Source organism: Ursus americanus, chromosome 18, assembly GCF_024610735.1.
Source record: "Ursus americanus isolate L20-20 chromosome 18, mUrsAme1.1.p, whole genome shotgun sequence".
Classification (NCBI taxonomy): domain Eukaryota; kingdom Metazoa; phylum Chordata; class Mammalia; order Carnivora; family Ursidae; genus Ursus; species Ursus americanus.
The window spans coordinates 32,518,873-32,546,771 of NC_142144.1; the positions used below are offsets into that span (position 1 = coordinate 32,518,873).

Genomic DNA, 27,899 nt, shown 5'->3' on the forward strand with positions numbered 1-27,899 from the left:
AGAATAAAATCTTGTTATTTGCTATGATGTGGATGAAACTAGAGGGTATTCACTAAGTGAATTAAGTCAGAGAAAGACAAATACCATATGATTTTACTCATATGTGGAATTTAAGTAACAAAACAAATGAACATAGGGGAAGGGAAAGAAAAATAAAATAAGATAAAAACTGAGAGGGAGGCAAACCTTAAGAGATGCTGAATTCTAGGAAACTGAGGATGGCTGGAGGGGAGGGAGGGAGGGGAATGGGGTAACTAGGTGATTGGCATTAAGGAGGGCACTTGATGTAATGAGCACTGGTATTATATGCAATTGATGAATCACCAAATTCTACCTCTGAAATTAATAAAAAAAAAAAAATGCTGCTGCTCTTCAGAGGCCACAAACAACAGAGAACCCCAGAGTACCTGCCGGGTCGGCGGAAACGAGGAAGACATGACAATTACTACAACTCAGGATCCTGAGCAGAAAGAGGACATTGGCAGGACAATGTGGGAAGGGTCAGTAGAGTCTGCAGATTAGTTAATAATATTGTATCAGTGTTGATTTCCTGGTTCTGATAATGGTTATGCAATATGTTAACAACTGGACACAGCAGGTAAAGGACATATAGGAACTCTTTGGACTATTTTTGCAGCTGTGTAAAAGCCTGAAATTACTTCAAAATGAAAAACAAAACCATTGAATAGGTGTGCATTTCTATGTAATACACTAAACAGCACACACAGAGCTTTAAAACTCAAATAATGTTGTGTTCTTTTTAATGAGTTATGTTTTTGAAGTTTATAGTTAAATATGCAACTCCTGGTCATATAACCTGAGATCTCAGTCTTCTAACATTCACATGAATGACAAAAATTATTCCAAAACTGCTGCTTTCATTAAAGTAGCTATGACAAAGTTTTACTTAAATAAAGGGAAAATCAGTATAATTAAGTTATCAAAATGTTACTATACAGTATCAAAAAATCAATAAAGCAATGGTTCTCACATCTTAGGGTTGGTTTGAGAATCTTATGAAAATTAGGGATACTGTCCCCCCCAAAATACTTAATACACACACCTAATTTGCATATAATTCTATAAGGTTCAGGACCTCTGCCCCCTTAAAGTAGAGGTCCTTACATCTAGATTAAGAACCTCTGTAACAAAGACAAAAAAAGGAAAAAAAATCAAACCCAAGTTTGCAATTTTACCAACTGGATAAACTAGATATCAAAAATAGAAGGAAAGAAAGAAAAGAAACAGCAATCACAAAAATCTAAAACCCGCCTTTGAAAAACATACAGAAATATATGATAAAATATAACAGACCTCTTTTCAAATTCATAACTGTGCTTGCTGGACAATAAGACAATTATGAGGGACTAGAAATAGAGGAGTAGGTGAACACTGAAGCCAAAGCCATCCTGGGCAGGGAAGGAGGATCTTAGACCCTCCCCCACCCAAGAAGCCAGAACTCTCAAAGGGCTACACCCACACCCCCCGTGGAAGGGTGACTCGAGAGAGCAATTAGGCAATATCTCTTGAAACTGAAGACATGCGTCCTCTCTACCCAGAAGCTCCGTTCCTCCCTGGGTACCCTGGGAGACCGGCACGGGAAGGTGCCTGGCAGTGCTGTCCATAACAAAACTTTAGAAACAATCTAAATATCCATTGTCAGGAGAATGGAGTGATCATGTTGGCATCTTCATAAACTATTATATCAAACAGCAGTGAAAACAAGTGAATGAGAGCTGCACACACCAATGTGAATCTCACACATAATGAATGAAGAAGCACGTTTCAGAAGAAGCAATACGTTCTACTATTTACATGCATTTTACAAACGTTTATCTGTTGTTATATTTTATTATTGTTACTATAAATATTCTATACACATTTTCATTTCTGTATTTCCACTATCTCTACATTAAAATGTATAGGTAGCAAAAATGTGTATGTGTAAATACAAATATAGTGAAAGTATAAAGAAATGAATAGGAATGAGGAGCACCACAGTTGGCTGGCAGCTCCCCCAGGGTGGGAGCAGAAGAAGGGGATGCGGACACGGAGCCTCAACTATACTGGGCATGTTTTCTTTCTCACATGGTGATGAGTATGTGGGTGCTTATTTCATTTTTTACAAAACTTGTTTGTGTGTATAAGATATTTCATAATAAGCTTAAAAAAGAAGTCAAGTGACTGATTTTACCTCTACTCGTAACCATTTTCCTTTGCAATGGAAGAGGCAGACTTTCCCACAGAAGGGTAATGAAACGAAGTACTCGGAGGTCATGTGCTACAAAACAGAAACGCACGACACTTTTATTACCCTTAGCAAGGAGCAGATTGCTACAGCGTCAGAAAAACATCGCTGTGGCTCAGGCTGACTGGTGGCTCCCCGTGAGGACTGCGCAGTGGTGCGTGTATGAGGGCGATGGAACTTCTGTCCTGTTTCTCAGACGTTTGCTGATGGCATCATCTAGTCTCCCTCCTCACACATGGCTCATAAACCGGCCCTGTTAAAGTGTCTACAAACGTTAGTGTGCAGGTCAGTGTGATTCATCCAGGCACTGATGCCATCAGTTAAACATGAAGAGGGAGGATGAATCTGCCAAAAAGGAGAAGAGAAGAGCCTGGATGAAAGCGAGGTCGGGCTAGCCGTCCAGAAGGCCTCTTCTTTTCAACTTTTAACATTTAGATTCAAAGTGAGATTTTCATTCTGAAACAAAAGGAATGTTATCTGCACAAACACGGATACCAGTGCCAGTGAAATGTCAACAAGTCACAGCCATGGACCTCTACACCCTCCTCTTTGCTCTAGTTTGAAGCTGGGCACCTGCCATGGTCTCTCTTGCTCAGGGTGAATGTTTCTACTCTCCCCAAAGGCAATGTCTCCACTCAGGTTACCAGTGCACGAGAGACTACCAAGAGAGCTTTTCACCACCATAGGTAATAAGCACATGCATGCAAATGAGTCACTGGAGTCAGCTTCTCTGGATGTCTCAGATTTCTCCAAGACAGTTTAGCAAACCAAACTTCAGCAATGGCCCTGAGACACTGCTAAGACATCTGGAATGCAGAAAGAGGTAAAGCTACAGACCTAATACTGCTGTTCTAGGCTCTAGTCTGAATACAAGTTTAACCCGGTACAGCAAATATTTTGGAATACCTATTCTATGTATGATACTACATTAAATACCGTAGTACTTAAATGAATTAGGTACTTAGTACCCAGTAAGCCTCTGCCTTCAAGAAGCCTACACTCTAGTAAAGCAAACAAATACCCAAATAGCTAAACTACCACGCTGCAAATGATGCCATGAGGCACGTTCAGAGGTTAGAGAGAAGGGCTCACTTCTAGGGGCAAGGGAGTCAAGACTGAAGTGGTATTAGGGTTTAATCACTCAAAACCACAGCATATTCTGGATTATAACTATAATACCATAATGGAGGTAAGAACATCACCTTAGAACCTTGGCACAAAACCTCTACAGACCCTGACTCAGAAAATAATGCTAGAATCAAAGGGTAAGGAGCTTATTAATAATTTAAACACAGAACCACATTTACCAAATGTGGTACATTGTCAGGGACCAAAAAGAGCTTGGGGAGTGATGCCTAGAAGTTTTATTCTCCTCCTAGATCCTGTGGTTTTGTCTTTGCCCGAGGCAGAGGACCCAGCTGGCTCTGGCAGACAAAGTCACAAGCAGCTGCACTGTCGCATCCTCAACGGTACCTTGTAAATGACAAATCTGTCAGCTGCTGGGCACTTACTCTACGCTAAGCACTCTTGCCACTAGTCCTCACGTCAAGCCTATGGATGGATATGCATACTATTAGTATCCTCATTTCATAATGCAGAAACCAGTGGGTTTTTTTTGTCTTTTAAGTTCTGCAGTCTGGGGCTCTTTACCCACTATTCTCCAGCTTCCACCTCAACTAAAGTTACACACACTTATACTAGTTAGTGACCCCTCTGGTTTGCAATATTAGGAATAATTTTAGAGGCGGACGGTGCTCTACCATACCTTGCAGTGGAAGTAGTCCTCTATCTTATGCAGGAGATCGTTGAGCTTGTTCAGGCCTTTGCAAGGCACCTGGCAGTAGAGCGTGCCGTCAGAGCAGATATTAGTCACTCTGACATTTGTGTACATGGCGTCAGTCTGGAACAAAGGACACACCGAGGGTGCTTGAGAACAGAGCCCCGCTCTTATCTACTTAAGGGTATCTGCCTCAGTAATCTCGTTGGTCTTTGCATTCTAAAACCTTTTAAGTAAGCTGGAGGATAGATAGGACGATACAATGACGTGAAAAACTCATTTGGATACCTCTCTTTCCAAAAAGAGTATCTGATATCGTTGGGTCGGGCACAAAGTAGACAGTTTGTGTACAGTAACATATAACCACATTTCATTACCTGGAAGACTAAGAATATCTTCCATTTTGGTTTATTTTCTCCCCCTTAATTTAGAGAAATCATTATTACATAAAACATATGTTTGCAACATTAACAGAAATGAAAAAAAACTCTCACAAAATCAATCCTATTACCAGCCTACTTTGCAACTTGTGTTTATCGGCCACATGAATTTTAGTAGTTTTAAAAAATTATAATCATATAAAGCCTTCATTTTGGCCATTTTTTTAGTCAAACCATAATATAGAGATAATTCACTGTTGTTCTACCTATTAAACAAATGTTTTCCCAATGTTGCCACACAGTCACTACAATTACCTTTTTTTTTTTTTTTAAGATTTTACTTATTTATTCGACAGAAATAGAGACAGCCAGCGAGAGAGGGAACACAAGCAGGGGGAGTGGGAGAGGAAGAAGCAGGCTCATAGTGGAAGAGCCTGATGTGGGGCTCGATCCCATAACGCCGGGATCACGCCCTGAGCCGAAGGCAGACACTTAACTGCTGTGCCACCCAGGCGCCCCTACAATGACCATTTTTTTAACATCCTATTCTTTAGAGTGGCTGCTCTATAATTGATTTAAAGATTTCCTTCTTTGCAGAAATTTGTGTTTTTTACATTTTAAAACTGTAAAAGCTAACAATTTAATAAACTTCTTCATGGATCTAATTTTCCCTTCTTTTGTATTATCTGCCCCTATTATCTTTGCAAAATAATTTTATATAAAATACAATTTCAGTGTAGAAAGTGGAATATAAAATGAAAACCCAATCCCTAATAATGACTGTTTATCTTTTGGCTTTCTTTCCCCCCCCCGTTCCAGCACCCCCCCCTTTTTTCCCTCCATACACAGGCAATATGTCCCTATCTATTGCTAGCCTAAAACTTATAACATTCTTTTCCGATAACTTTCTTCCCCACAGTACGTGTAACAGAGGACTCTAGTGGTCACGGTGCTACCTGAAGGTGAGCCTCCAGAGACTTGTCGCAGATTGCCTTTAAGCAGGTGGCATTAATATTGATGTCATCTTCTCCTGAGGTGTCGTACAGGACAACAAGCGGGATATCTGCTTTTTCAAGTATTTCCACTGCAAAGATCTTTCCACAAGTTAAAGATTCAACCACCTTTACTAAATCAGGATCATCACTTAAAACTTCCAAGCCTGAAAAATATTGAATATTTTAATTTCCACTTAATTAGCAGAATCATTTTAAGTTGAATGGGTTTGTTTTGGTCACCTATTATAATTATGATTCTACTACAAAATTCTTAAACAAAATTTTCCAGGGAAGTTTTGTTTTTCAATCTTCACATTACCCATCTTTAGGTCTTAAAATACGTATTATAGTGTGAATTTCCTTTTAAATGATTACGCAAAGGCAGGCAATCTTAAAAAGTTGATGACCTATCAGAATTTGTACCTTAGGAGAATGGTCTTTACTTTATATACAAACACATATTCAAAACAAAAAGACTAGTACATATAAGAAGCTATCAGTTGATTACGTCTGCCAGTCATGTACTTGTTATGTTTTTCCTAAAAATTTACTCTTGACCTTTTTAATTCTCTTCTAATATATAATTATTTCATATAAAATGAACATACATGTATTGAAAATTTACAAAATCACTTTTTTCTATATTTCTTCTTAAGTACACCATGATGATTCTGCGTATACCAAAGAACTTTGTGATTTATCAAAGAAAGATTAAATTGCATTTAACGTAATATGGGTAATAGGTGAGTTTTATTGTAGTCTGATTACTCTTTAAATAATTTGAAAACCGTAATTCTATATAGCATATACATGACAAGTCTAAGTCACTCTATTAAAATAATTAAAACTAGCTCATCGTTCCCCCCAGGGTGCTATAAGGTCCATCTCTGGATTCTTCCCCTTGAAATCCACAGCACAAGTTCACAGACTGCCTCTGGGCCATCTTTCTCTTGTTCTCCAGCTGTAACATTACAGCTTTTACCAAGCCTCTCAATTCAGCATCCTAAATCTTGGCCTATGATTTGATATGTTCTTTTCAAAACTACCTCCCAGGGGTTTGTAACAGGCTTCTACCATTACTTGAGATTTATCTCACAGATAGAGCCATACCTAGCTCCTCTGATAGAAAGATGCATCCTTGCTGAGAAGGAGCTATTTCTTCCAGGGTTAATTTTCATGAAAGAACAGCGATCATTTTCTGAATCTAGCTCAGGCTCTCCTGGCATGATGCTTACACACTCCCATGTCTTTCCTCGTATGAACGCAGCCACCGCGTCCTCCATGGTTGAAGGTTAACCCTGCTGTGTCACTCGCACACGTGCCAGAGACGCACGAACTCGAGCCTGGGTGCACGAGGTGTGTTATTTGCTAACGAGCAGCACCCAGAGCCCACCTCAGTGGGAAAGAAGTGGAGAGTCACTTCGCAGCAGGTCAGACAGCAGGATTCAAACTGATCAAACTCCATGATACAGGGTCTCTCGCGTTGTTGCCAGGGCAGTTAGAACAACAACAAAGCCTTTAAGATGGCCCAAACACATTTTTATAATAAAATATAACATAAAATGAAATATAATAAAAACATTATAACATATTGATAATGATCACCTCTTATAAAGAAGACATTAAACATGAATTTATTTATACCTTTCAAGAAATAACGCATTACAAGACCTTGAAATATTTAGTACATTTTAGGATTTAACCACCCAAAAGTACAGTGGTAATAACGTATCAAAAGGGAGAGAGCTTTACACAAAGAGTTCCTCTTACCTGCTAGCTTACACTTTGTAGCTTGGAATGAGAGTGAACAGAACTTTGGGTTCAACTTGTATGCTTTGCTCTTTTCAATATTTTCACTAAAACCATAGTCAACATAGCATACCTGATGATAACAGAAACATCATTTAGGTTCAAATAAAATTCTTTATCCTCACTTTTTAAAAAATATCTGACACATTTAACTAGCTCCATTTATTCCATAATCGCATGTTAAGTGGCACCAGACAGCCTGGAAAATGCCAGGGGTGGTGCCCCCGACTTAGCCCAGAAGAGACAGGCTAGGGCTGGGACCAGGGAAGCCGGGGCTCCTGACTCCGGGCCCCACTCTGCTTTGCCGGTTGGAAGAACAAGAGAAGACTGTTGTACTCGGATGCCTCGGTGCCGGCTTCTCAGCAGCCTCACTGTCTGGCTCTGCCAGCCCTGACTGCCCCCGTCCTTTCATTAGAACCTAAGGGCATGGCCGCCTCACCTCGTTCTTCATTGATTTATGTACTTCCACTACGGATGCCCATCCTTAGGCAGCAGTATTTGTTTCTAGGGAGGGCGTCATCTACAGGGGTATTTATCAGATTTGAAATCCCCCAAACAGCACGTGTGACAGCCTGTTCCCAGCAACTGTGCTTCAAGGGACCAAGTTACTTTCTGTCAATGACAACAGTGATGTCATAGCTAGATGACAGGGAATTCTACACTGTAAAAATAGGTACTTCTGGTTTGTTTTTTTCCAGTGGTACAAAGCTGGGTTAAGCCTTTGTCCAGCTTAGAAAAAGGCCCCACATCTGCTGGACAGAGGTCTGTGTTGGTAGAAACCTGCATGACTCTTCCTCACCATTAGCACAGATCCATTAAGAGCCTGGACATTATAGCTGGAGTATTAATAACACCTTAAATTGGAAAGGACTATATCAACAAAGCCTCTTTTTTTTTTGAGGAAAATAAAATCTAGGAACACTGAGCTGTGGTTTAGAATGATAACTATAGGATGATAGCTAAGAATCTGAGGGAAGGCGTTACAAACCTAGTATGCTTCTCTAAATCAAACAGATGACATTATTAGAACAACAACAAAAAACCAGAGCAAAGGCATGGCTAAGAAACACCGAGTAGCACAGAGCCAGGTGCTTTCACTTCCTATAGAAAAATTAAGTCCACAGACCAGCTTCTTAGTACCTAGATCATGGTACTAAACATACAAAATTCTCCCCAGCAGAGAATCAAAGGGAAAAAAGAAGAGATGCAGAGACCACGAACACCCTTCCGGACCACCTGATAACTGGGTGGGGGGGGGGGGCCCTCTATGTCCCATGCCGGAGATAATCACCTCCCAGAGTCCTATCCTGACTCAATGCTCCCGTAGGCCGAGATCTCTAGCGGGGCTTACACAGCAGGCGACCAGCCATTTAAGCTTATGGACCCATTTCTCCCATCCCAGATCAGCACCCATTCCTCCTCTGCAAAGGTCCCAGGAGTCAGGAGCACTCCTTTCCTTTAATAGCTGTCACCACCAACAACTTGGACTCTTCTCTTCCCAGACCTAGCATGGAGATAATATGGCCTAACAACAGGACATAATATGTGAAATAGCATTCCTGGGAAATTCAGAATGTATTCCTAGCATCAAGAGACACTGAAGAGTAAGTACTCCGAAATTTTCAAAGGGTTTCTGTATCGCTTGGAGCTTGTTCTCTTGTCTTTCTGAATCAAATACAGTATATTTGCACGGCAGCTGCGGTTTACAAAACACTTGCTCGGTGATTGAGAATTGGACTCGCACCACACTCTGCCCTGTGTCGTTTGCTCTGTGAGGGCTGAGTGGGGCTTCTCTCGCTCGTGCCCTGGGAGCAGCACCAGCAGGCTCACAGGCCTGGCAGCCAGCCCCAGGCGGCTCCTGGTTCTCTGGCGCCATCAAGTGGCCGTAGATCTCACCGCGCCCCGTGAGAGAGAAGCTGCGGCATCCCTGGGATGCAGGTCTGGGTCAGCACCAGAGGGCACCAACTTCAGGGCATGACTTCATCCTCCTGTTTCCCATACTCACCAGGGATCGGACAAGTGGAAAGCAAGGAGGGAACTGTACTCGTTGTTGGGCATAGCACAGCTCCAGAGGAGTGAGACTTGCTAAGTAGCCCGGGTTTCTGCAGAGGAAGGGGGAACTGCACGGCTGCCTGCTTCACGGGGCTGTGGGGAACAAGCTCAGGCCAGAATTGCATCAACCGCTGCTGTGTGAGAGCCGAGGGCTGTAGAACATACTGAGATACCCCTGCACTCCCAACGCTCCCAGCAGCCGCGCCGGCGAGCGCTCCCTCCCCACGACACTTGCTTCCTCTGGCTTTCTTGACACTGCCCTCTTGATTTTCACTTCTTTAGTCATTCTTAAGATTGTGTGAAAGGTCTTCTTTCCCAGAGGAGGTTCCAGTAAAGATAGGGTCTCTCCATCGGACTGTTTTCACACAGGAAAGGGCATTTGAGACACAGATAAGGGAAGGGAGGGACTTGAGCAAGGGCACGTGACCTTCACAGGCAGAAACAGGACTTGGGCCCAAGCTGCTAATCACGCTGCGGTCCCCACTGGTCCAGTTCTCTGCTTGGTCCTTAGCTTTTTCCAGATACTCTTCAAATTTTATCCACGTATAATTTATATTGAGTGAAAAAAAAGCCCATTTAAAGTACACAGTTTGGGGATGCCTGGAGGGTTCACTGGTTAAGCATCTGCCTTCAGCTCAGGTCATGATCCCAGGGCTTGTGATCAGGCTTCCGGCTCAGTGGAGAGCCTGCTTCTCCCTCCACCTGTTGGGCCTGAAGCTCCCCCGGCTTGTGCTCGTGCGCTCTCTCTCTCTCTCTCCCCCTGACAAATAAATGGATAAAATCTTGGGGAAAAAAAAAAGATTCTCTCTCTTTCTCCCTCTGCCTCTCCCTCTCCACGTGTGCACTCTCTCTCTCAAAATAAAGTATACAGTTTGAAGGATTTTGACAAATGTATATACCCAAATAATGACCACCATAAGCAGGATACAGACCACATCCACCACTCCAAAAAGTTCCCCCTTCCCCCTTTCCAATTAATCCCCCTCCACCTCCCGTCCCAGGCAACCACTGATCTGATTCCCGTCACTACAGATGAGTTTTATCTGTTCTTAGACATCATTTACCTGGAATCATACAGGATAACTCTTTTGTATCTGGCTTCTCTCGCACAGTCTGTGAGTTTTATTCATGTGACTGTTTTCAGTAATTCATTCCTTTCTATTGTCGAATAGTATTCCATTATATGAAGAAACTGCAATTTGCTTATACATTCACCTACTGGTAAAACATTTGGGCTGTTTCCAGTTTGGGATTATTAATAATAAAGCTGCTACAAACGTGTACAAGCCTTTTTGTGGACCTATATTTTCACCTCTCTTGTGTAAATACTTAGGATCATATGGTAAGTTTAACTTTATAAGAAACTGCCAAACTATTCCAATTTTCAGATTATTAAAGTCAGGTCAAATTGCTTAAAAGTTGGAGTAGTTAAGGAATTCCTAAATTTCTCTGTGAATGGCCATGGGTAGATATGTGGTTAGGGTGAGCTTGCCCCTAGAGAGGGTCAGGGCCTCATCTATGGAACCATTTGGGTAAGAAACAGCAAGCATCCCTTTCTGACCCTCCTGACACTGTTCTTGGGGTCAAGGGCCTCAGAGAAGAGAATCTGATGGACCTAAGCCCAGGTTCAGTGAGCAGTAGTGGCACTCTGGGAAAGGGTTATTTGCCAGGGACTGACACCACAATAAATATGTTTCAAATTATGTAACAGAGGCTGCAGAATAGAAGTGTATTTCCCTGCTTGCAAAACCTAGACAAAACTGTGCCTTGACAGTGAGTCAGTTCTCGTTCTCAGTCTGCACCGAGGGCAAGAAAAGAGGCCATGCGGCAGAGGCTGACCACCAGGAAAATGGCCAAGTCTGGAAGTCTTGGAGCCTGCTGATGGAAGAGACTGGCAAAAGAGCCCTCTGACCTCTCCAAGAGGACTAAGAGGGCAACACTCGGACAGCTCTTGGGGCACGACCCGAGTCCTCTTCAGGGTTCTCCTTGGCTGGCTGCAGAAGACGGGAGAGGAAGAATGTCATGTCCTCTGATCTGTATGCTTCCCTCACTCCAGAGTGCTGACCTGGATAGGAAGCCCACAGAGGACTGATCAGTATTTATTACATATCTCCCGGGAATGGAAATAAAGGCCTTTTCCTGATTATACCATGGATTATGAACACTGCCATGGAGAAGACTTTTTTTTTTTTTTTTTTTACTACTAAAACTCTGAGATAATATGACTACCACTGACTTAAAAGCTGACAGGGATAATCTTGTTGACAAGATATTATCTTGTCAATTTCTGGAAAAAACTAAATGCAGTTCGGACGGGCACAACATTAGAAGGAACACTTATATTTGAAACATAATGTGTCTGTCTTCATAATGCTATGACAAAGTAAACAGTGCTTGCCTTTATTTTGTTCTCTTCCGTTGAGATGATCTGTGCCCGTAACCAAGCGTCCTCCTCGGCATTTACAGCCAGTAACTGCCCGACGTGCACAGTCTGGACGGGCGTGACCTTAGGGTTCTTACTGTAATACTCCTTCATCTCATCTTCCATTAATTCCTGAGCAGCAGAATAGTCTTTGCCCACATACCTGAATTAGTTAAAGGAAGAGAACACACATGAAGCAACCTAGAAGGAAGAAAACCATAGGAACTCATTAACATTACTCCATGTTTCTTCCACGGCCATCTTTGGTTCCGGTCTCAGACTTGGCTTACACCAACAGGTAAGAGAACATATATTTAGTAAAAATTTCCGTCTTGATAAAGGAAAATGTGATATTGTGCCGCTCATGCAAAATAAGACCAGGTCGAACCCAGCAGGGCAAATGCTTGGCAACAGTCCAGACAGGTAGAGGATGTCACAGTAAGCAGCCAGGGAAACTACAGGGAGGAGGAGGCTGAGAAAAGATTCAAGGGAAGGGAAGGGAGGAGATACAGTGGAAAATGGAGATACTAGTGCAGGCCAGATTAGCAAGAGTGGACTGAAGATTTTGAGTAAGGCTGCTGGAAGTCTTTGTAGATCACTGAGAAGAGAATCTAGTTGGCAGCTTTGCCCTAAGGCTGGGTTTGAACAAGACTTAAGCTCTGAGAATGAATGAAATTTTAGTAGAGAAAAACAAAGCCTTAAACACACTAAACACGACCATGTGACAACCCATCCTCCCAGCTTACTGAACAAATTTGAACAAATTACCACAAAATGTTGAGTTTTGATACCCTTAAAGAGATGATATCTTCTAGCTAAATTATATGCTTTCTGAGAAGTCTTTTTCAGGGTACGGCCTATCCCCTTCTACAATTTTCTGCTGTTGAAACTGCAGTTACCTTATCCCATTTTATGTTATCAAAATACACCATTTCCCTTTCTCCCACAAATAGGCCATTGTTTTCTCGCCCATCAGTGCTCAGGGACAATTCCACCAAAGGCCTCCTTCCAGGATGTAAACTCCAGCAAACCAGGTTCGGCGCCTGTAGCAGGAGCGGTCCAGACCATGGGATGCAGCCCTTTTGTCTCAAAGCTATGCTGTTAACAGCACCAGAACCATTGAGCACGGAGATGGGACATGCCACACACACACTGCCCTTTGTATTGTTCTAGGTTTTAGCCAGGGCCCAAGTGGTCCCATGGAGCTTTAAGAACTGTTCCTTTGGGAATGTTGTCATGCATTCTTAGTAACTATCAGCAGGACAGAAGACACCCTATTTAGCCTATTTGTAACTCGAGGAGAAAAAGCTTTAAAAAGTCCTACACAAAATGGAAAGAATGCCTCTTTTGAGGCAATGACTATTTTAAAACCAAGTATTACATGGACATGATTTACTCTAGAAGCCGAAGCAGCGAAGCAGCGTTGTCACATTCTATGGGTTCAGCTGACCGAGCTTTGTAAATGCGAAGGTGCCGCCTGGAGTGCAGCCACATGCTCAGCTCCCAAGTCCCCTGGGAGGTCTGCAGCTCTGCCAAAGTGCCCATTTCCTGGGACCTGGAGTCTCCCGGGTCCTTCTCTTAGCGCTGCTACAGCCCTGGGAGCCCCACGGGCCCACAGCAGCCTGTGACTTGGTAGTCTGCTCAGCAGAGGCACCTGCTAGGGAGGAGGGGGGACAGAAGCAGCATGAAATCTGCTCTCTACGGCAAGCAGTAGGGAAGAGTGGCTACACGGCTTGGGTGGGGATGATATTACGGTTGGTTTGATGGTGGGTAGTGGCAAGAATGAGGTCTTGCCTTGTCCCCAAATTACCTGAGTAAGTGGGCAAAGAATGACATGTAGGCCAATGTAGGTATGCCGTAAGTACAAAGCTTTACAAAGTTAATTTTTGAAACCAGAGACAAGGGACTCCCATACTTGATCTGAGGATTCTGCTACGACACCTTCTCAGACCCTTCATGAGTCACAGGCCCAGTTTCTAGAGCCTACTGTCTGCCTGGGTGAAGATGTAAATATAGAATAGGACTCAGCTCAGCTGGAATCTACTAAGTCCTTGGGACTGGGGTGGGGGGAATGCCAATGACCTGGGGTCAACCTAACAGCATACGTTACCCCTTGTGCTTGCTGGCTGCCAGCCACTGTGCTGAACAGGTAGAATACTGACTCCAGGATTCAAATGTATACTGGAGAAGGGGATCTAAACAATCTGAGGACCTAGATCTAATCATCCTGAAGTAGATAAGAACCCTTTTACTACAATCCTGGACCTGATCCAGATTCCTGCCAACCCTTGGTACGCATACCAGAAATCACGTGGTCTGTCTAGCCCAGTGCTGGGTGCTTGGTCTGACAACAGAACCAACAGCTAATAGTAACAGACACCAAAAGCAGATTTAGATTTCTTCCTAATGCTAAATGGTAGAAGTTAGCAAAGTGCTCCTCAGCATCCTTCCTCTACCTCAATTTATTAGTGAACCATAGTGGGATCCCTAATCCTCAACAACCCATTTACGTCTTCAGGCCATACCACATCTTAGAATAAAAGCTTTATTCATTTCTTACCTCTGTACCGAACAAGACTTCTCTAAAGCTTCTGTACGTTCTAGTTTGAGCATACCAAGACACTTGATTCCACTTCATTATCCACTCAGACTTTGTTTGTTCAAATGGAAGAACTTGATATCTTTTATCTATTCTTTCACTGAAGGAATTTGATAATTTTTTGTGGTGTTTCTTTAGGCATTCCCAGTTTAGCTATGATTCTCTGGAGGAGTAACAAGCCCAACCATAGGGATGTTTTGGTTGAAGAAGTCCGGATACTATTCTGATTCAGCCGTTTCCTTTTCTGTCCACAAGTACACTCTAGGCGGGGGCCTCCAGAGATCCAGCTACACTGCTTCCTTTTTTCTTTTTTTTTATGTTGTGTTAGTCACCATACAGTATATCATTAGTTTTTGATGTAGCGTTCCATGATTCATTGTTTGCGTGTAACACCCAGTGCTCATTGCAATACATGCCCTCCTTAATACCCATCACTGGGCTAGCCCATCACCCCACCCCCTCCCCTCTGAAACCCTCAGTTTGTTTCCCGGAGTCCATAGTCTCTCATGGTTCGTCTCCCCCTCTGATTTCCCCCCTTCATTTTTCCCTTCCTTCTCCTAATGTCCTCCATGCTATTCCTTATGTTCCACAGATAAGTGAAACCATATGATAATTGTCCTTCTCTGTTTGACTTATTTCATTTACCACTTCCTATACTTGATCCTGAGTCAGAAACTACAAATTATAGTCTTTCAATATCTTCTATGTATTCTTTATTTTCTCCAAAAGCCCACATCAAGTGCCTGGACCTGGACCATATTTTGTAATTCCAGTTATCACCAGCCACTTTGGCAATGACTGTTATCAAAAGGCCCAAGTGACCACAGTACCTTTGGCTCCAGGGGCTAATCTGATGTATTACACTACATAGTCCCAGATGGAATAGTATTACCTACCTAGTGGGTTACTTACTTTTTCTGTGGGTTAGGTATTGCTTTTGACATACATAGTTATCATTATGCTTTTAACATAGATTTTGTTTCACATTCAGACCATACTATCACTCTAATTTTTAAAACTGTTAGTTATCTTTTCTCACAAGAACAGATGTATATTTAACAAATCTAACAAATACTAAGAATATATGCAGTGATTGATTTTTTTAAAGTGCTTTGATTTCAAGATGCTCACAGTCTACCAGGAGAGACAAATGTACATATATAATTATAATGTGGAAGAAATAAAAATTAATCTAAGAGATACAAACACAAAAGGTTCTGGCAGTTGAGAGAAATGTGCAAGATATGAAAAACAAGAATTATTATTATACTTCATTATAACTCTACATAACTAAGAATATACTATTCTTCCTCAACTCCCAGCATCCATGAGAAGAACAGCCAAGTGACAACAGTATACCAGGGTCCTAAAGAATTAGAAAATAAAACCCACCTGATAACCACTTCGTTTGTGTTGCTCAGTTCAACCACCAATACTGATGGGGATGCCTCAGTTGGAATGATTAACGGAGGAACTGTTGTATTCTCCACAAAGGTATCAGCACTTTTGGCGATGTTTTCTTCTATCTGTAAATACTCTTGTTCAATCATAGACTTGATATCATAATCGCCATGTGCTTGCCCTGCATCCTTCAGGATTTTGTCTGTGGGCAATGGAAGTTTAGCATAGAGAATGGCCTTCTGGGGGTTTCCAGAAATGTAGTCTATGGTGCATACATCAGAAAGCGAGGCAAGATTTTTTAAGGCATCCTCAGGGAATTTCACCTTGTACATGTCCTCAAAGGCTTTGGGGAGTGCACTGGCCCAAAGACCACTTGAGTATTTCGCCAGCAGCTCCGCAACTTTCTCTTTAAAATCTCCTGGCATCACTGCTGGACACCCTTTTAATGGTGGTAGTTGTTTCGGAGCAGGTAGTGGGGATGGAGGCACTTTTTCACCATCCAGTTCGCTTCTCAAAAGCTGCTTTCTCTTTGCTGGATAAAGAAGTAAATCTTGACCACCACTGCAAGGTTTTTCCACCTGAAATTTTTAAATAAAGCAAATGACGGATATCTCAATGGCTATAAACAACCTGAAAACACACTAATGCATTTTAAATGAGAACGCCACTGTTTTCAGGTTAATCAAGAGAACACAAAAGTGTACATTTTACTCTTCTCACCTACTAAGACTTAATGCCTTTCCTTCATTTACAAAGAGCAGCACGAGACACATTTCAGAAACAAACAGGGAAATAAAATAGCATTAATTTCCCTTATGAGGCATCTCGCCTTCAACAACCCTACGAAATCAGGAGAGTTTCTGCCCTGTAAACCACACATCTCATTCAGCTCTCTGTCAAATCCAAAGCAATAGCTTACAAAAATCAACTGAATACAAGGTGGGACGAAGCTGTGAAAAGGTATCAGAACTGTCAGGAAAAACCACGGGGAAGCAAGCTAGGAAATATTTAGACAAAATTGAAGCATTAGCTGTTTTTCTTCTTCTTACGGTATTCTGAGAAAACCCTTAACTTTCCAGTATTTAGAAAAAGACTCTCCAGAGATAAGGTGCAGTTTTTACAGCCACCGAAGTAGAAAGTTAGCTGAAAACGGCCCCTCCGAAGAGCAAGAGATAAAAATGCCTGGCATTTGCATGTCATCCAATCTCTAATTTTTTTTTAAAGATTTTATTTATTTATTTGACAGAGAGATAGCCAGCGAGAGAGGGAACACAAGCAGGGGGAGTGGGAGAGGAAGAAGCAGGCTCCCAGCAGAGGAGCCTGACATGGGGCTCGATCCCAGGACTCCGGGATCACGCCCTGAGCCGAAGGCAGACGCTTAACGACTGCACTACCCAGGCGCCCCTCAATCTCTAATTTTTATCTGTATAATGTTTCTGAGAGACAAGGCTTGACGGCATCTCTTTGTATAAGAGAAGAAAGAGAAACTGATGTGTGGCACCATTTTTTCCAAGTTTTAAGCCTTTATAATATTAGACCAGTGGTCAGCAAACTACAAGCTGCAGCCCAATGAGGCTCGCCACCTGCTTTTGCCTTGCTTCCGAGCTACTATGATTTTTATATTTTTAAATGGTTGAAAAAATCAAAAGAATTCTTTTGTGATGTGAAGATGCTATGAAATGCAGTGCACATAAAGATTGGTTGGGACACAGCCATGCCCATTGTTTAGGCGTTGTGTTTGGCTGCTTTTGCACGTCAAGAGCAGAGTCAAGCAGTTGCGTCAGACGGTGGGTAACAATGACAAAGCTGTTGGCCCACCAAACCAAAAATATTTACTACCTGGCCCTTTATTTGAAAAAAAAAAGTTTCTCAACTTTTCATTAGACTGAAGTTAGCATTCCCAGCCCTCTAAAATGTTCCTACTTTGTCAGATCCTATTCGGCGATCCCTCGGTTGCAAGAAGAGCATTCCAGACCCTAAGGTAATAATACAAGCTTGTAAAAGTCCTCCCTCTCCTAAGAAGACTAGAATATTAAAGTATGCTTCAGTTTTGTCTAAATATTTCCTAGCTTTCTTCCCAACGGTTTATTCCTGACAGCTCAGCTTGTTAGTAAAGAACATTGACTTCATTTGCTCATTTTCTATATAATGCTTGGGTAGAAAGAACTTAAATATGTATATATAAAGGAGATATTATCTTGTTACCCATGGAGAGCATTAGAAAGTCAAGAGACATAGTGAATTTAATATTAAAGTAGATTGCTTTTAGTCTGACTATATATTCTAGATGACACACGAGGAGGATGAACATTAACACAAGTATAAAACATTAGGTTTTCCTCCTCGCGTTCTTCTGCCGAGGTGTGTTTAAGTTTTGAGGACTGGAGGCAAAGTCCATGACTAAAAATCCTCAAGTGTCAATGAAAGTAGAGGCAGCTGAGTCCATGTCCAGCACCTGCTGGATTCCCAGTCATCCTTGGTGAACTCCTGCTGACACCTTGTAACCCCCTGGATGGTGCGTTACAGGATAGCCACAATTTATGTCCCTAATTTTAAAGCCTAGGGATATAAAGATTTGGACCACTCTTTATTCTGCTCTTGAGATTCATGTTTTTAAATCTGGAATCTTAAAATGTCAATCTTCACTGTGCTTTAAGACACTTAATAAGATACGAGACTACAGTATCCAGAGAAAGTTTGAGAAATATACTTCCAGAGCAAAGGGAGAAATAAAATAAAATTCTATGTGAATTAATCACTGGTCATATAGAATCCCAATTCATGTGATCTTAGATTTAGACATGACAGTCCTCCACATCGAAAGCCAGCTGAGCCTTCTGGGCCCACCTTCACTCTTCGCCTATAGACATCTTCTCAACCTTTTGCGATGCCTTCTCTGAAGTGGATGGTAGAAACGAATTTCAGTGGAATTTTTTTTTATCTAAGATGATTCTCACAAGCCCCATGCCCCAACTGTCCACATGGCTTCTTCTGCCTCCAAAGGGGATAAGAAGGGTTCATAGCTTTATGATCCTTTTCTTTCCAATGAGTGAGCTGGAACACGAGATACTTCAATGTTTGTTTGACAGTCTCCCCAACTCCCAGTACTGAAGCTTCCATTCCCACCTGTGCTTTGGATGTGATCAGGACCAATTACCTAACAGAGCGCTTTATCAAACTTCTAGACATGATCTTTGAATATGGCCAGCACATTGAATTCTAACTAGGAATTACTATCTTAACAGAAGTTTATGATCATTAGGGCCACTAGGGAAAACAGAATTCCCTTTCTTTTCTGATCTTTACTTCAGAATAATGCTAAAAGATCCTCTGGAATTAGTATGCTTCCAGGGCTGTGTCTAAAACAGTTAAATCAAGCTTTTCCAGTCAGTCCATAAAATAAATTTTTGACCAATACATTTACTCAAATTCTAAACAATAGCCAAATAACCACCTGAACTAGACGACAGATTTCTTTCCCCAGCAGTTTCATTTTATTTTTTTAAAGATTTTATTTATTTGAGAGCAAGAGAGAGGGAGAGAGAGCACAAGCGGGGTGAGGAGCAGAGGGAGAAGCAGACTCCCCACTGAGCAGGGAGCCCAATGCGGGGCTTGATCCCGGGACTCCTCATGACCTGAGCCGAAGGCAGATGCTTAACCAACTGAGCCCCCAGGCCCCCCAGCAGCAGTTTCTTTTATTGTTATTGTTTAAAGTAGATAGCCACCCCCATCCCCAAATGACTAGGTCCTTGAACTGTAGGTATTTCCAATGTGTTTCTTCCTTAATCTCAAGAGGGTTGGTTATAAGCCTAAACTCCACTTTGTTCTCCAGTAATTTGGCCTCTTTAAATTCAAATCAGCATTTACTAAGATTAAACATAGGACTAACTTTAGGAACTGAACCTGACACTAATCAGAGCTGAGTGAGATGTCCTTCAACATCTTAGACAAATATTCATGGATAAGCTTAGTGATATGGATAATGTAATGTGTCTGGTCCACGTACTTTCTAAGCAATCTTTGGAGACTGGTTGAAGGGTTACTGAATTCAAAGGGAAAAATCATGAAACTCATATTGCTTCAAGTTAAAAAACATAACTTAAAACAGACGTAATTTTTTTCAACTGAAACTTTTGTTTTAAAATTTTCATGAAAATTAGCTTTTCACAGGCATTCTACCGTGATTGCCACCTATCCTCCACAAAATGTGTCTTTGTCTCTCTTCAACTATCTGGTAAATAGGCTTACGAAGGATACCTACTACTGTATCCCCAGCTTACAACAATCTCCCCAAAGATAAGGAATTGCTATAATGTGGGTTACAGTGTGGTGTCCTTTATTCACTGTGCTCTAACGCATCTAACCAGATTGTTATGTGATCTCCTGTTGCACCCCCACAAGAAGAAAGCTTTCTTCCAGCCTTCATAAATGACCAACGTAAGTCAACAGCCACTTGAAATGTGGCTTTAATTACATACTTAGTATGATAATCAGCAGCTCATCATTTCAGTTATCTCTTATGAGGGTGCTTTATGCCTCTTTAGTCTACCTGATACATACCCGAGGAGGGAGTCATGGGCCTTCTGTTCTGTAGGAGAAGATTCAAGATTCAAGATCCTACCCTTTTCCTCCATGTTTTTTTCTTTGTTTTGTGGCTCTACATCATCATCATCATCATTATTATTATTATTACTATTATTATTATTATTATTATTATTATTATTATTATTATTATTATATTATTGGCTTTGGATATCCACTCAAAAAACTACCAGTCCAATGACTGGGAAGTGGCATGACCTGGCACTCCACATCCTTCCTCACTCCACCTCACCCTCACCCCCAACAGGAGAAACAGGAAGGTAACATAAAAGATTAACTCCCTACACCATGGAGTTTAAACCATATCCTTTGGCATCCATCAGAAGATTCTGGTATCTAATATGCCTTAGACTTTTTATCCCCATAAGTTCATCATATTTAGTTTGATTTCTGCCTCAGTTGGAACTGCAGTGAGATACTTCTCTCACACCCCTCTGGGATTTTGTAAGTTTAGAGTAGACATATTAGGTTTGGTATATGTGAGGCCCAACGATTTCAAACATCAATATCTTCGGGAGCCCCATTTGTTCACATAAATGTCTTTATCCTACATACCTAGAAACTTTCTTCTTCTTAATTAAAAGAGGTCTTTACTTCTTCCTTTCTAATTTTACCTGTGAACTTAAATTCCTAAAGCCCAAATCCCTTGAGTCTATGGAAGGCTCATCTGCTAACTCTGCAGCATGAGCTACTGAGATAAACTTACTATTTCTCATGGAATTAGAATTTTCTTTGGGATTCTATATAGAATTGGTATTGTCCAATTAAGTTAAAAAGTTTTCCAAAACAGTTATATGGTTCTCATCTAGTCACAATTTTGTTTCCATTGGGTAGTGGTTGAAGCTTTCTTTTTTTTTTTTCTTTTTTTAAAAGATTTTATTTATTTATTATTTGTGAGAGTAAGAAAAGAGAGAGAGAATGCAAGAGAACACAAGTGGTGGAGAGGGAGAAGCAGGCTTCCCACTGAGCAGGGAGCCCAGCCCCATGAGGAGCTCAATCCTAGGATCCTGGGATCGTGACCTGAGTCGAAGGAAGACTAACCAACTGAGCCACCCAGGCACCCCTGAAGCTTTAAGTTCTAAATTTCATTTTATATGGTCGCCATCCGATACAAACCTGAGACAGCACAGTAAAATCATATTTACCTGGAGGCCTGCTTCCCAGCAATTTACAAGCATTAGCAAGGTTTTGAACTCAAAAAGAAACCAATTTAAAAACTCAACTTCAGCAGTGAATAAAGATGCTTGAGTACCTTGTAACAATGAAAACATAGAAGAGTTACCGACCGGAAGCTAGTACTCTGTGATTACCCAGCTCACAGAAAGAAAGATTGACTGGTTGATGACCTCCTTAAGAGCTCAGTCTTTTTGTGCTAAAACTGGGAAGTGCTGGAAAAGTCAGACAGTTGAGAAACAGATGAGAAAATGGTGCCCCACAGCACCACTGGGCCACAGTGAAGACAAACTGATAGGCCGGGAGCTGAAGCCCCTAAGGGCCGTGGAAAATACAGAGATGAGCTGCAGGAAAATACAGAGACGAGCTAACCCACCCGTCTCAATGTCCCACACCGCCTACACCTGCCACCCTTCCTGCAGGAGTTTTCCAACACTAGTGATGCTGAGCCCAAGATACTCAGAAACAGTTACAATTTTTAGCTGCTTCTGTATAAAAAAGTACAAGTGTTTCTGGCATATTCCACAGAGATTTAATCAAAGATAAAGGTAAAAAGTGCCTTGTAGAGGGTAACCCCTGAGTGTTTACAAACCATCTGCCCAGAAAAATTCTCTCCACCATCTTGGATGAGTAGTTTTATAGACTGTATATAATTTAAGGCTCCTACTCTCTTTCACCTCTCACCCCTTTTTCTTATTAAGGACTTTTAACTGATGCTGACTGCAACTGTTTATATTAGGACAGACTTCAGGTCATTTTGCTTCAGCGTGTCCAAGGTCAGGCTCTTGATCAGTTTCCTTCAGGAAGACGATGGCATCTTCTCCTGGTTAAATGTATGCAGAGCTTTTGGGGATGATCTTGGCTGGTAGCTGTGGCTTTCACTGTGCCTTCCAGGCTAAGCCTCTACTCTAGGCATGCTCTCATTACCTATGGTGGGGGGCTTTGTGCCCCTCAGGTAACAAAAACTCACCTCATCTTGAAGTTTCAATTCCTTTGACCTCAGTCATCTATGGCTCCTTATCTTTTTTCAGTTTAAACTTTCGTTCTTCCATTAGCTTTTCCTCTACCTTCACTAAGTTCCTTTGTAGAACTTGCTGGGCATGTCTCTGGTTTACCAGTGGGTTAAAACCTGCCTTAATTTAAGCTGGCTGCCCCTCAAAAAATGACAGCCTTTTTCCTAAATACCTGCTATGTGTCTGATACTGTACTGGCAGCTGCTTTTTATAGTTTGTCCCATTTCACTCCAGCACCCCTATGTGATGGATAGAGTCACATTTGAGAGCACAGTGGGGCCCTGACAGGATGAGTTGTATGCTGAAAGTAATACAGGTAAGAAATGACAAGGCAGACATGGAACTCCAAAGTCCAAACTCTTCCTGTCCTACCCTGGGGCCCTCTGGACAGTTGCTGTGTTTCAAGTCCCAGCACAGCAACATCATACACACCAACATCTCTATGCTCCTTTTGCCAGAGTGCTATTTTTTCTTCTATTCAGATGTTCACTGAAATTAAATTTAAAAACCATTTCAATGTGTTCACCATATATTTTTTTTATTGGTGAAAGATTAGAAAAGAAATTGGATTCCAATTAGATATTATGGCTATACTTTGAAGGCTTCAGTTTGTCTTTTCACAGCCATTTCTGCTGGTGTTGCTATATAGATTGTATCCATAGTATTAAGTCTGAGGACGCATCACTGCTGTTTGATTTATGGTCACTTCCTTAGAAATCCAAGTTATTCGTTTTTAGCCTAGAAATATCCAGGCTTTAAAAAAAAAAAAAGGTGGTTCATTTTGCATGGGCTGACAGGTGTATCTTATACAATTAATTACCACAATTAAAGAAAAATTCCTGAACATACAAAAATACAAAAACGTATCTTTGTAAGTGGCAGAACTGCCGTCATCTCCTATGATATTACGGTGATTACTGTACTGATGTCATTCAGAACTTTAAGAAGTTTCAGAGTCTGAGGTATTAGAGTTACTCAACATCATAAAAAAGAGTGATTTCTAAGGGGTAGGAAAATGACATTAAACAAAAATACAGATTAATAGTAACAACATTTTATAAAAACATGAATAACTAGTACAATGGGGCAGTTTTTTTTATCACTTGCATTTTATGTTCTAGAATTTATGCTCTCATTCACAAAATGCTGTATCTGTAATTAAGGCCTGGTGTGCCTCCAGCACAACTCGGAACATCGCCCCAGCTATCCTGACGCCACCCCGTGCTCATCCTCTAGGTCTCTGAGGTGGGGAGGAAATTCTTCTCAGCTGAGCGCATGCGGTCTGGCTCCAGGACGAGCCCCCCAGCTCTCTGTGCAGCGTCAGGTAAGGCATTAAAGAAAGACACGTTCTGGCTCATGTGGGAACGGTGAGGTTTCTCTCTCTGCCCATATTGCAGAGAGCAGCAAATGTCGACAAAATCTCTGGTGTTCAACAGTCATTGTTACAAGATCTGGAATTTTACTAGAAAGCAGAGTCTGCCAGAGACTCTGGATCCTGGGCGACCTCCCGGAGGGGGGCACCCTCTAAGTTCCCACCAACTGATGACTCTTCCACGAGGTGACCTCTAGCCTCTGCTTGCCTCTTGCGTTTCTTCTTGAGCCACTCTCTTCGTATTGAATCTCATTCCGTTTCCTGAAAAAGTTTGTTTTTCTTTCCATCTCAGGGCTCTGCCTCCTTCGCCTACTTACTTCAGCTCACCTGTCAGGTTTCAGTGTAGCAGCCACCTCCTCCGGGAAGTTTTTTTTGACTCATCATACTAAGTTGGGCCCTCCTGTTTACACATCTCTTTAACACCCTGCACTTCTTCAGTACAGCTGCAGGATTATCATTATTTGCTCAATGTTTATTTTCTCCATTGGAAAGCAAGTGCCATAAGGCCAAGGACCATGTCTGTCTTGTTTACTGTTATCCTTAGCACGTAGGGCAGTGTCTGGCTCATAGAAGCATTTTATAAATCCTAGCTAAAGACAGCAGTTAAGAAGAACATTATTAATAAGACCAGCATTCTAGAACAGCTAAGAGGGATTACCATCCTCCTCCTAGGACTGAGTGGAAATTCTAAGACTCCAGTATCCTTGGTCTGGAGACCTACCAAGGTCTTTGCCTTTCCAGGACAGCTTCTGCACAATTTCCACTTCCCTCACAACTTGCCTAGGAACTCTGCAATGGGTTCATCACTGTGAACATGACTATATTCTCTTTAGCTTTCAAAACGGTCCACATTTTGTTGTTGGAGAGATCTAACATCTGTCCACCCGCATCAAAAGGTAATCCAACATCCTTGTAAAGTGCTTAGAGCACATAGCTGACTAGAACCTCCATGAAAGTAAAATTTCAGAGCCACTCTTTGGCCCCAGAAGCTCATGTTGCCCATTCTGATATTCCAGTGGCAATGCCTGCATGTGGCTGTCTCTGGGTCTGTTCAGTACATACGGTGTATCCATTGGATATAGGTATAAATGTGTGATTTTGCTTTTATTACTTTATTTTTCAATCTTTTTTATATAGAATGCTTTATATGACTCGGGGAGAAAGCACTTTAAAAAAATATGGAGGGGCGCCTGGGTGGCACAGCGGTTAAGCGTCTGCCTTCGGCTCAGGGCGTGATCCCGGCGTTCTGGGATCGAGCCCCACATCAGGCTCCTCTGCTATGAGCCTGCTTCTCCCTCTCCCACTCCCCCTGCTTGTGTTCCCTCTCTCACTGGCTGTCTCTATCTCTGTCAAATAAATAAATAAAATCTTTAAAAAAATAAAATAAAATAAAATAAAAAATAAAAAAATAAAAAAATATGGAAATACGCTCCAGTTGGGTTTCTTCTTCAGTCTCACAACAAGCTGTCTAGAGAGACACACACTACCAAATCTTCCTTACCAGGAATTTTCTATGCTGCATTTGAGAATGTCCTCGCCTGTAATAGCATCAGCCCTGGGCATGCTATCAGCGTTTCTGCTTTTCACCAAGGCGAAAAGCAAGAAGCCAGGAGAAAGGGAAAACAACTATGGCATAACTACTTAAAACTGTCTAAAAATAACCATGGTGTAATTGTTTAAAACTGTTTACCAGCAGGCTGTTAAAAATATTCAGAGGTTATAAGAAAACAGTTTTGAAAAGATTAATAGACATCAGTAAGACTGGCAGTTTTTGGCATCCTAGACACAATGCTTTAACACGAAGCAAATTCTCATCCCTAATAATTTATAGTGATTGCATCTAAATAGTCCTACTCAAAGTTGAGAGACACAGAATATAGATAAGAAAGGTATATTCTATGTCTGTTTCATGTTCTACCTTCACTGCCTGAGCATAATCCCGCAACAAAGATGAATTTGAGCAACCAAAAACCAAAAAATCAGTTGTTTCAGCACCTGAAATTTAGTAAGAAACCCTTCATTTTAGATAAAGTTTTAACATCAAAGAGACACTCTCTCAGCTACAATCCTGGCAAGAGAAAAGTTGGAGTTTTGTAGACATATAGTTAGCAAAGATCAAAATTTCCCCCCAAAAGCCATATATTAAGCTACACAGGACACCAGTAGCTATCCTGGAGTATAAAGTAACCAGAAACAATAATACATTAAGATCTGTGGAGTTAATTTTTAAAAATTTACTCCAAAGACAACTTTTTTTATCAAAGCTTTGAAGAGAGTTAAATGTGTATCCTGACACAAAAAGGCTCTAAGTTCATTGAAGATATGCTATAAATTTATGACTGTCTACAGATTTAAAAAATAAAAGAGCCATATGCATTCAGAGTAGGGGCTCCAGGCCCTACACCTCTAAACTGAGCAGCCTGGTGAAACATCAAAAGTCCCCTCAAGGTGAGGGAACCCTGAGGGGGGCACATCAATGCTGCTAAACCAGCAGCCAGTGAGAGAACTCTCCCTAGGAAGGAGTAAAAATGGAATGAAATGAATGGCAACCAATAGAAATTCCCATTATAAGCGCAAACCCTATATTCCACATAAATCAGGGGTAACATTCTTACAGTCTGTAAACACTCTTGACTTTATAAATAGGCAAGAGCCTATTTCCAGAATTTGGTGTTTCTCCTTGTTTTCCCACTTTCCAATGTGTATTCTGACACGTGACATGGCCCTAGGGCGTTCTTGGCATCTACGGCAGAGATTGGTACCTGCAGGCGCACAGTAAACGGTGTATGAACAAATGGTCTGGATGAATGAAGGAATGACACTCGCCTGGAAAGTGACTGGGACTCGAATGGGTGTCAGTGACCTGGAGGAATAAGCGGTTATAAAAATACATGCTGTCTTCAGGCCAGGTGCTTAGAAAAAGAGAGTGGCCTGTGCTTTACCCAACAAGGTCGGGGGACAAAATATATATTAAATTAGATAAATGAAAGCCCTCTATCAAACAAAAATCATACACATACTGAATTCTGCAAGCTGAGAAGCACCAAGTAGCTGCTAATGCTGCCTTTTAAAATAGTTACATTGTTGAATATATTCTATGTAAATGAAAACATTAAGAAACATCTGTTGCCTTTTTTTTACTTTTTCTATATATATATATATTTATTATGTTCAGTTAGCCAACATATAGTACTTTTAAGAAACATCTAATAGTTACTTCAGTTTAAGAATCTAATTGTCTCTATTGCTGGCTGAACTAAGATTTCTATTAAACTATTCTGATCCATCATTTTATTATAATAACAGATTCTCAAGTAGAAACAGGTATAGAAATTGATTTCAGTTCACTTGTCAGTTTTTTTCCTCCAAAGAAGTTTGTAAACTTTTAAAATCACAACTCTGTATTAATTGAAAAATTAAAATAAGGTACTCTATAAATAGCCAAAATAAGCATGTAAAGTTTGAGGCTAATAAAGTTTTATTACTAGTAAGTTTAACTTATGAAAACAGCAAAGTTATCAGTATCTATTGGAAGCAGTTCAATACAAAATGGTATACATATTATCACATATTATATGCACTTAAAAATAATTTAAAACAAAATATATAAAAACAGCAACCACAACACACATAGCCTTCAATCTTAACATACTTCGATAAGTAAGAACTGATATATGTTAATCTGAGAGTTAAATATTAATGAAGCAATATTATGTCACGTGCTTCATGCTCCCAGGATAAAAGGTGATATGACTGATAACTCAAAATCTGAAAGTGGGGCAGGGAGGAGATATCAGAAGGGAGGAATAAGGAGAAACGTACCGTGCAAATATGAGGCCAGTGTTCAAATTGTTGTAAAATTCCTTGATTAAGTTCTTCTTTATATAACTCTTTGTAAAAATGTGGAAGCTTAGATATCCAAATGCCATTGTTATGCTTGTTTAGTATTTCCTTTATGCGGTTTTGAACCTCATCCATTTTATAAGTGTAAGAGGCAGGAGGCGTGACATTTGGTTTTTCAACAGTCTGATTTAAATTATCTTTAAATTAAAAAAA

The 27,899-nt window shown here is 41.1% G+C and overlaps 1 protein-coding gene across 5 annotated transcripts in view; it reads right to left on the minus strand.

The window, feature by feature from the left end:
- Window positions 1-27,899, minus strand: part of TDRD7 (tudor domain containing 7) — a 74,686-nt gene that overhangs the window by 18,305 nt on the left and 28,482 nt on the right. For all 5 annotated transcript variants that reach the window (XM_045780309.2, XM_087869539.1, XM_087869538.1 and 2 more), the window contains 7 exons: window positions 27,666-27,883; window positions 15,675-16,261; window positions 11,660-11,846; window positions 7,171-7,282; window positions 5,362-5,564; window positions 4,014-4,148; window positions 2,195-2,281 (listed from right to left, as the gene is read on the minus strand). In XM_045780309.2, the coding sequence (XP_045636265.2) occupies window positions 2,195-2,281; window positions 4,014-4,148; window positions 5,362-5,564; window positions 7,171-7,282; window positions 11,660-11,846; window positions 15,675-16,261; window positions 27,666-27,883 (1,529 nt within the window). The remainder of the gene's footprint in view (window positions 1-2,194; window positions 2,282-4,013; window positions 4,149-5,361; window positions 5,565-7,170; window positions 7,283-11,659; window positions 11,847-15,674; window positions 16,262-27,665; window positions 27,884-27,899) is intronic.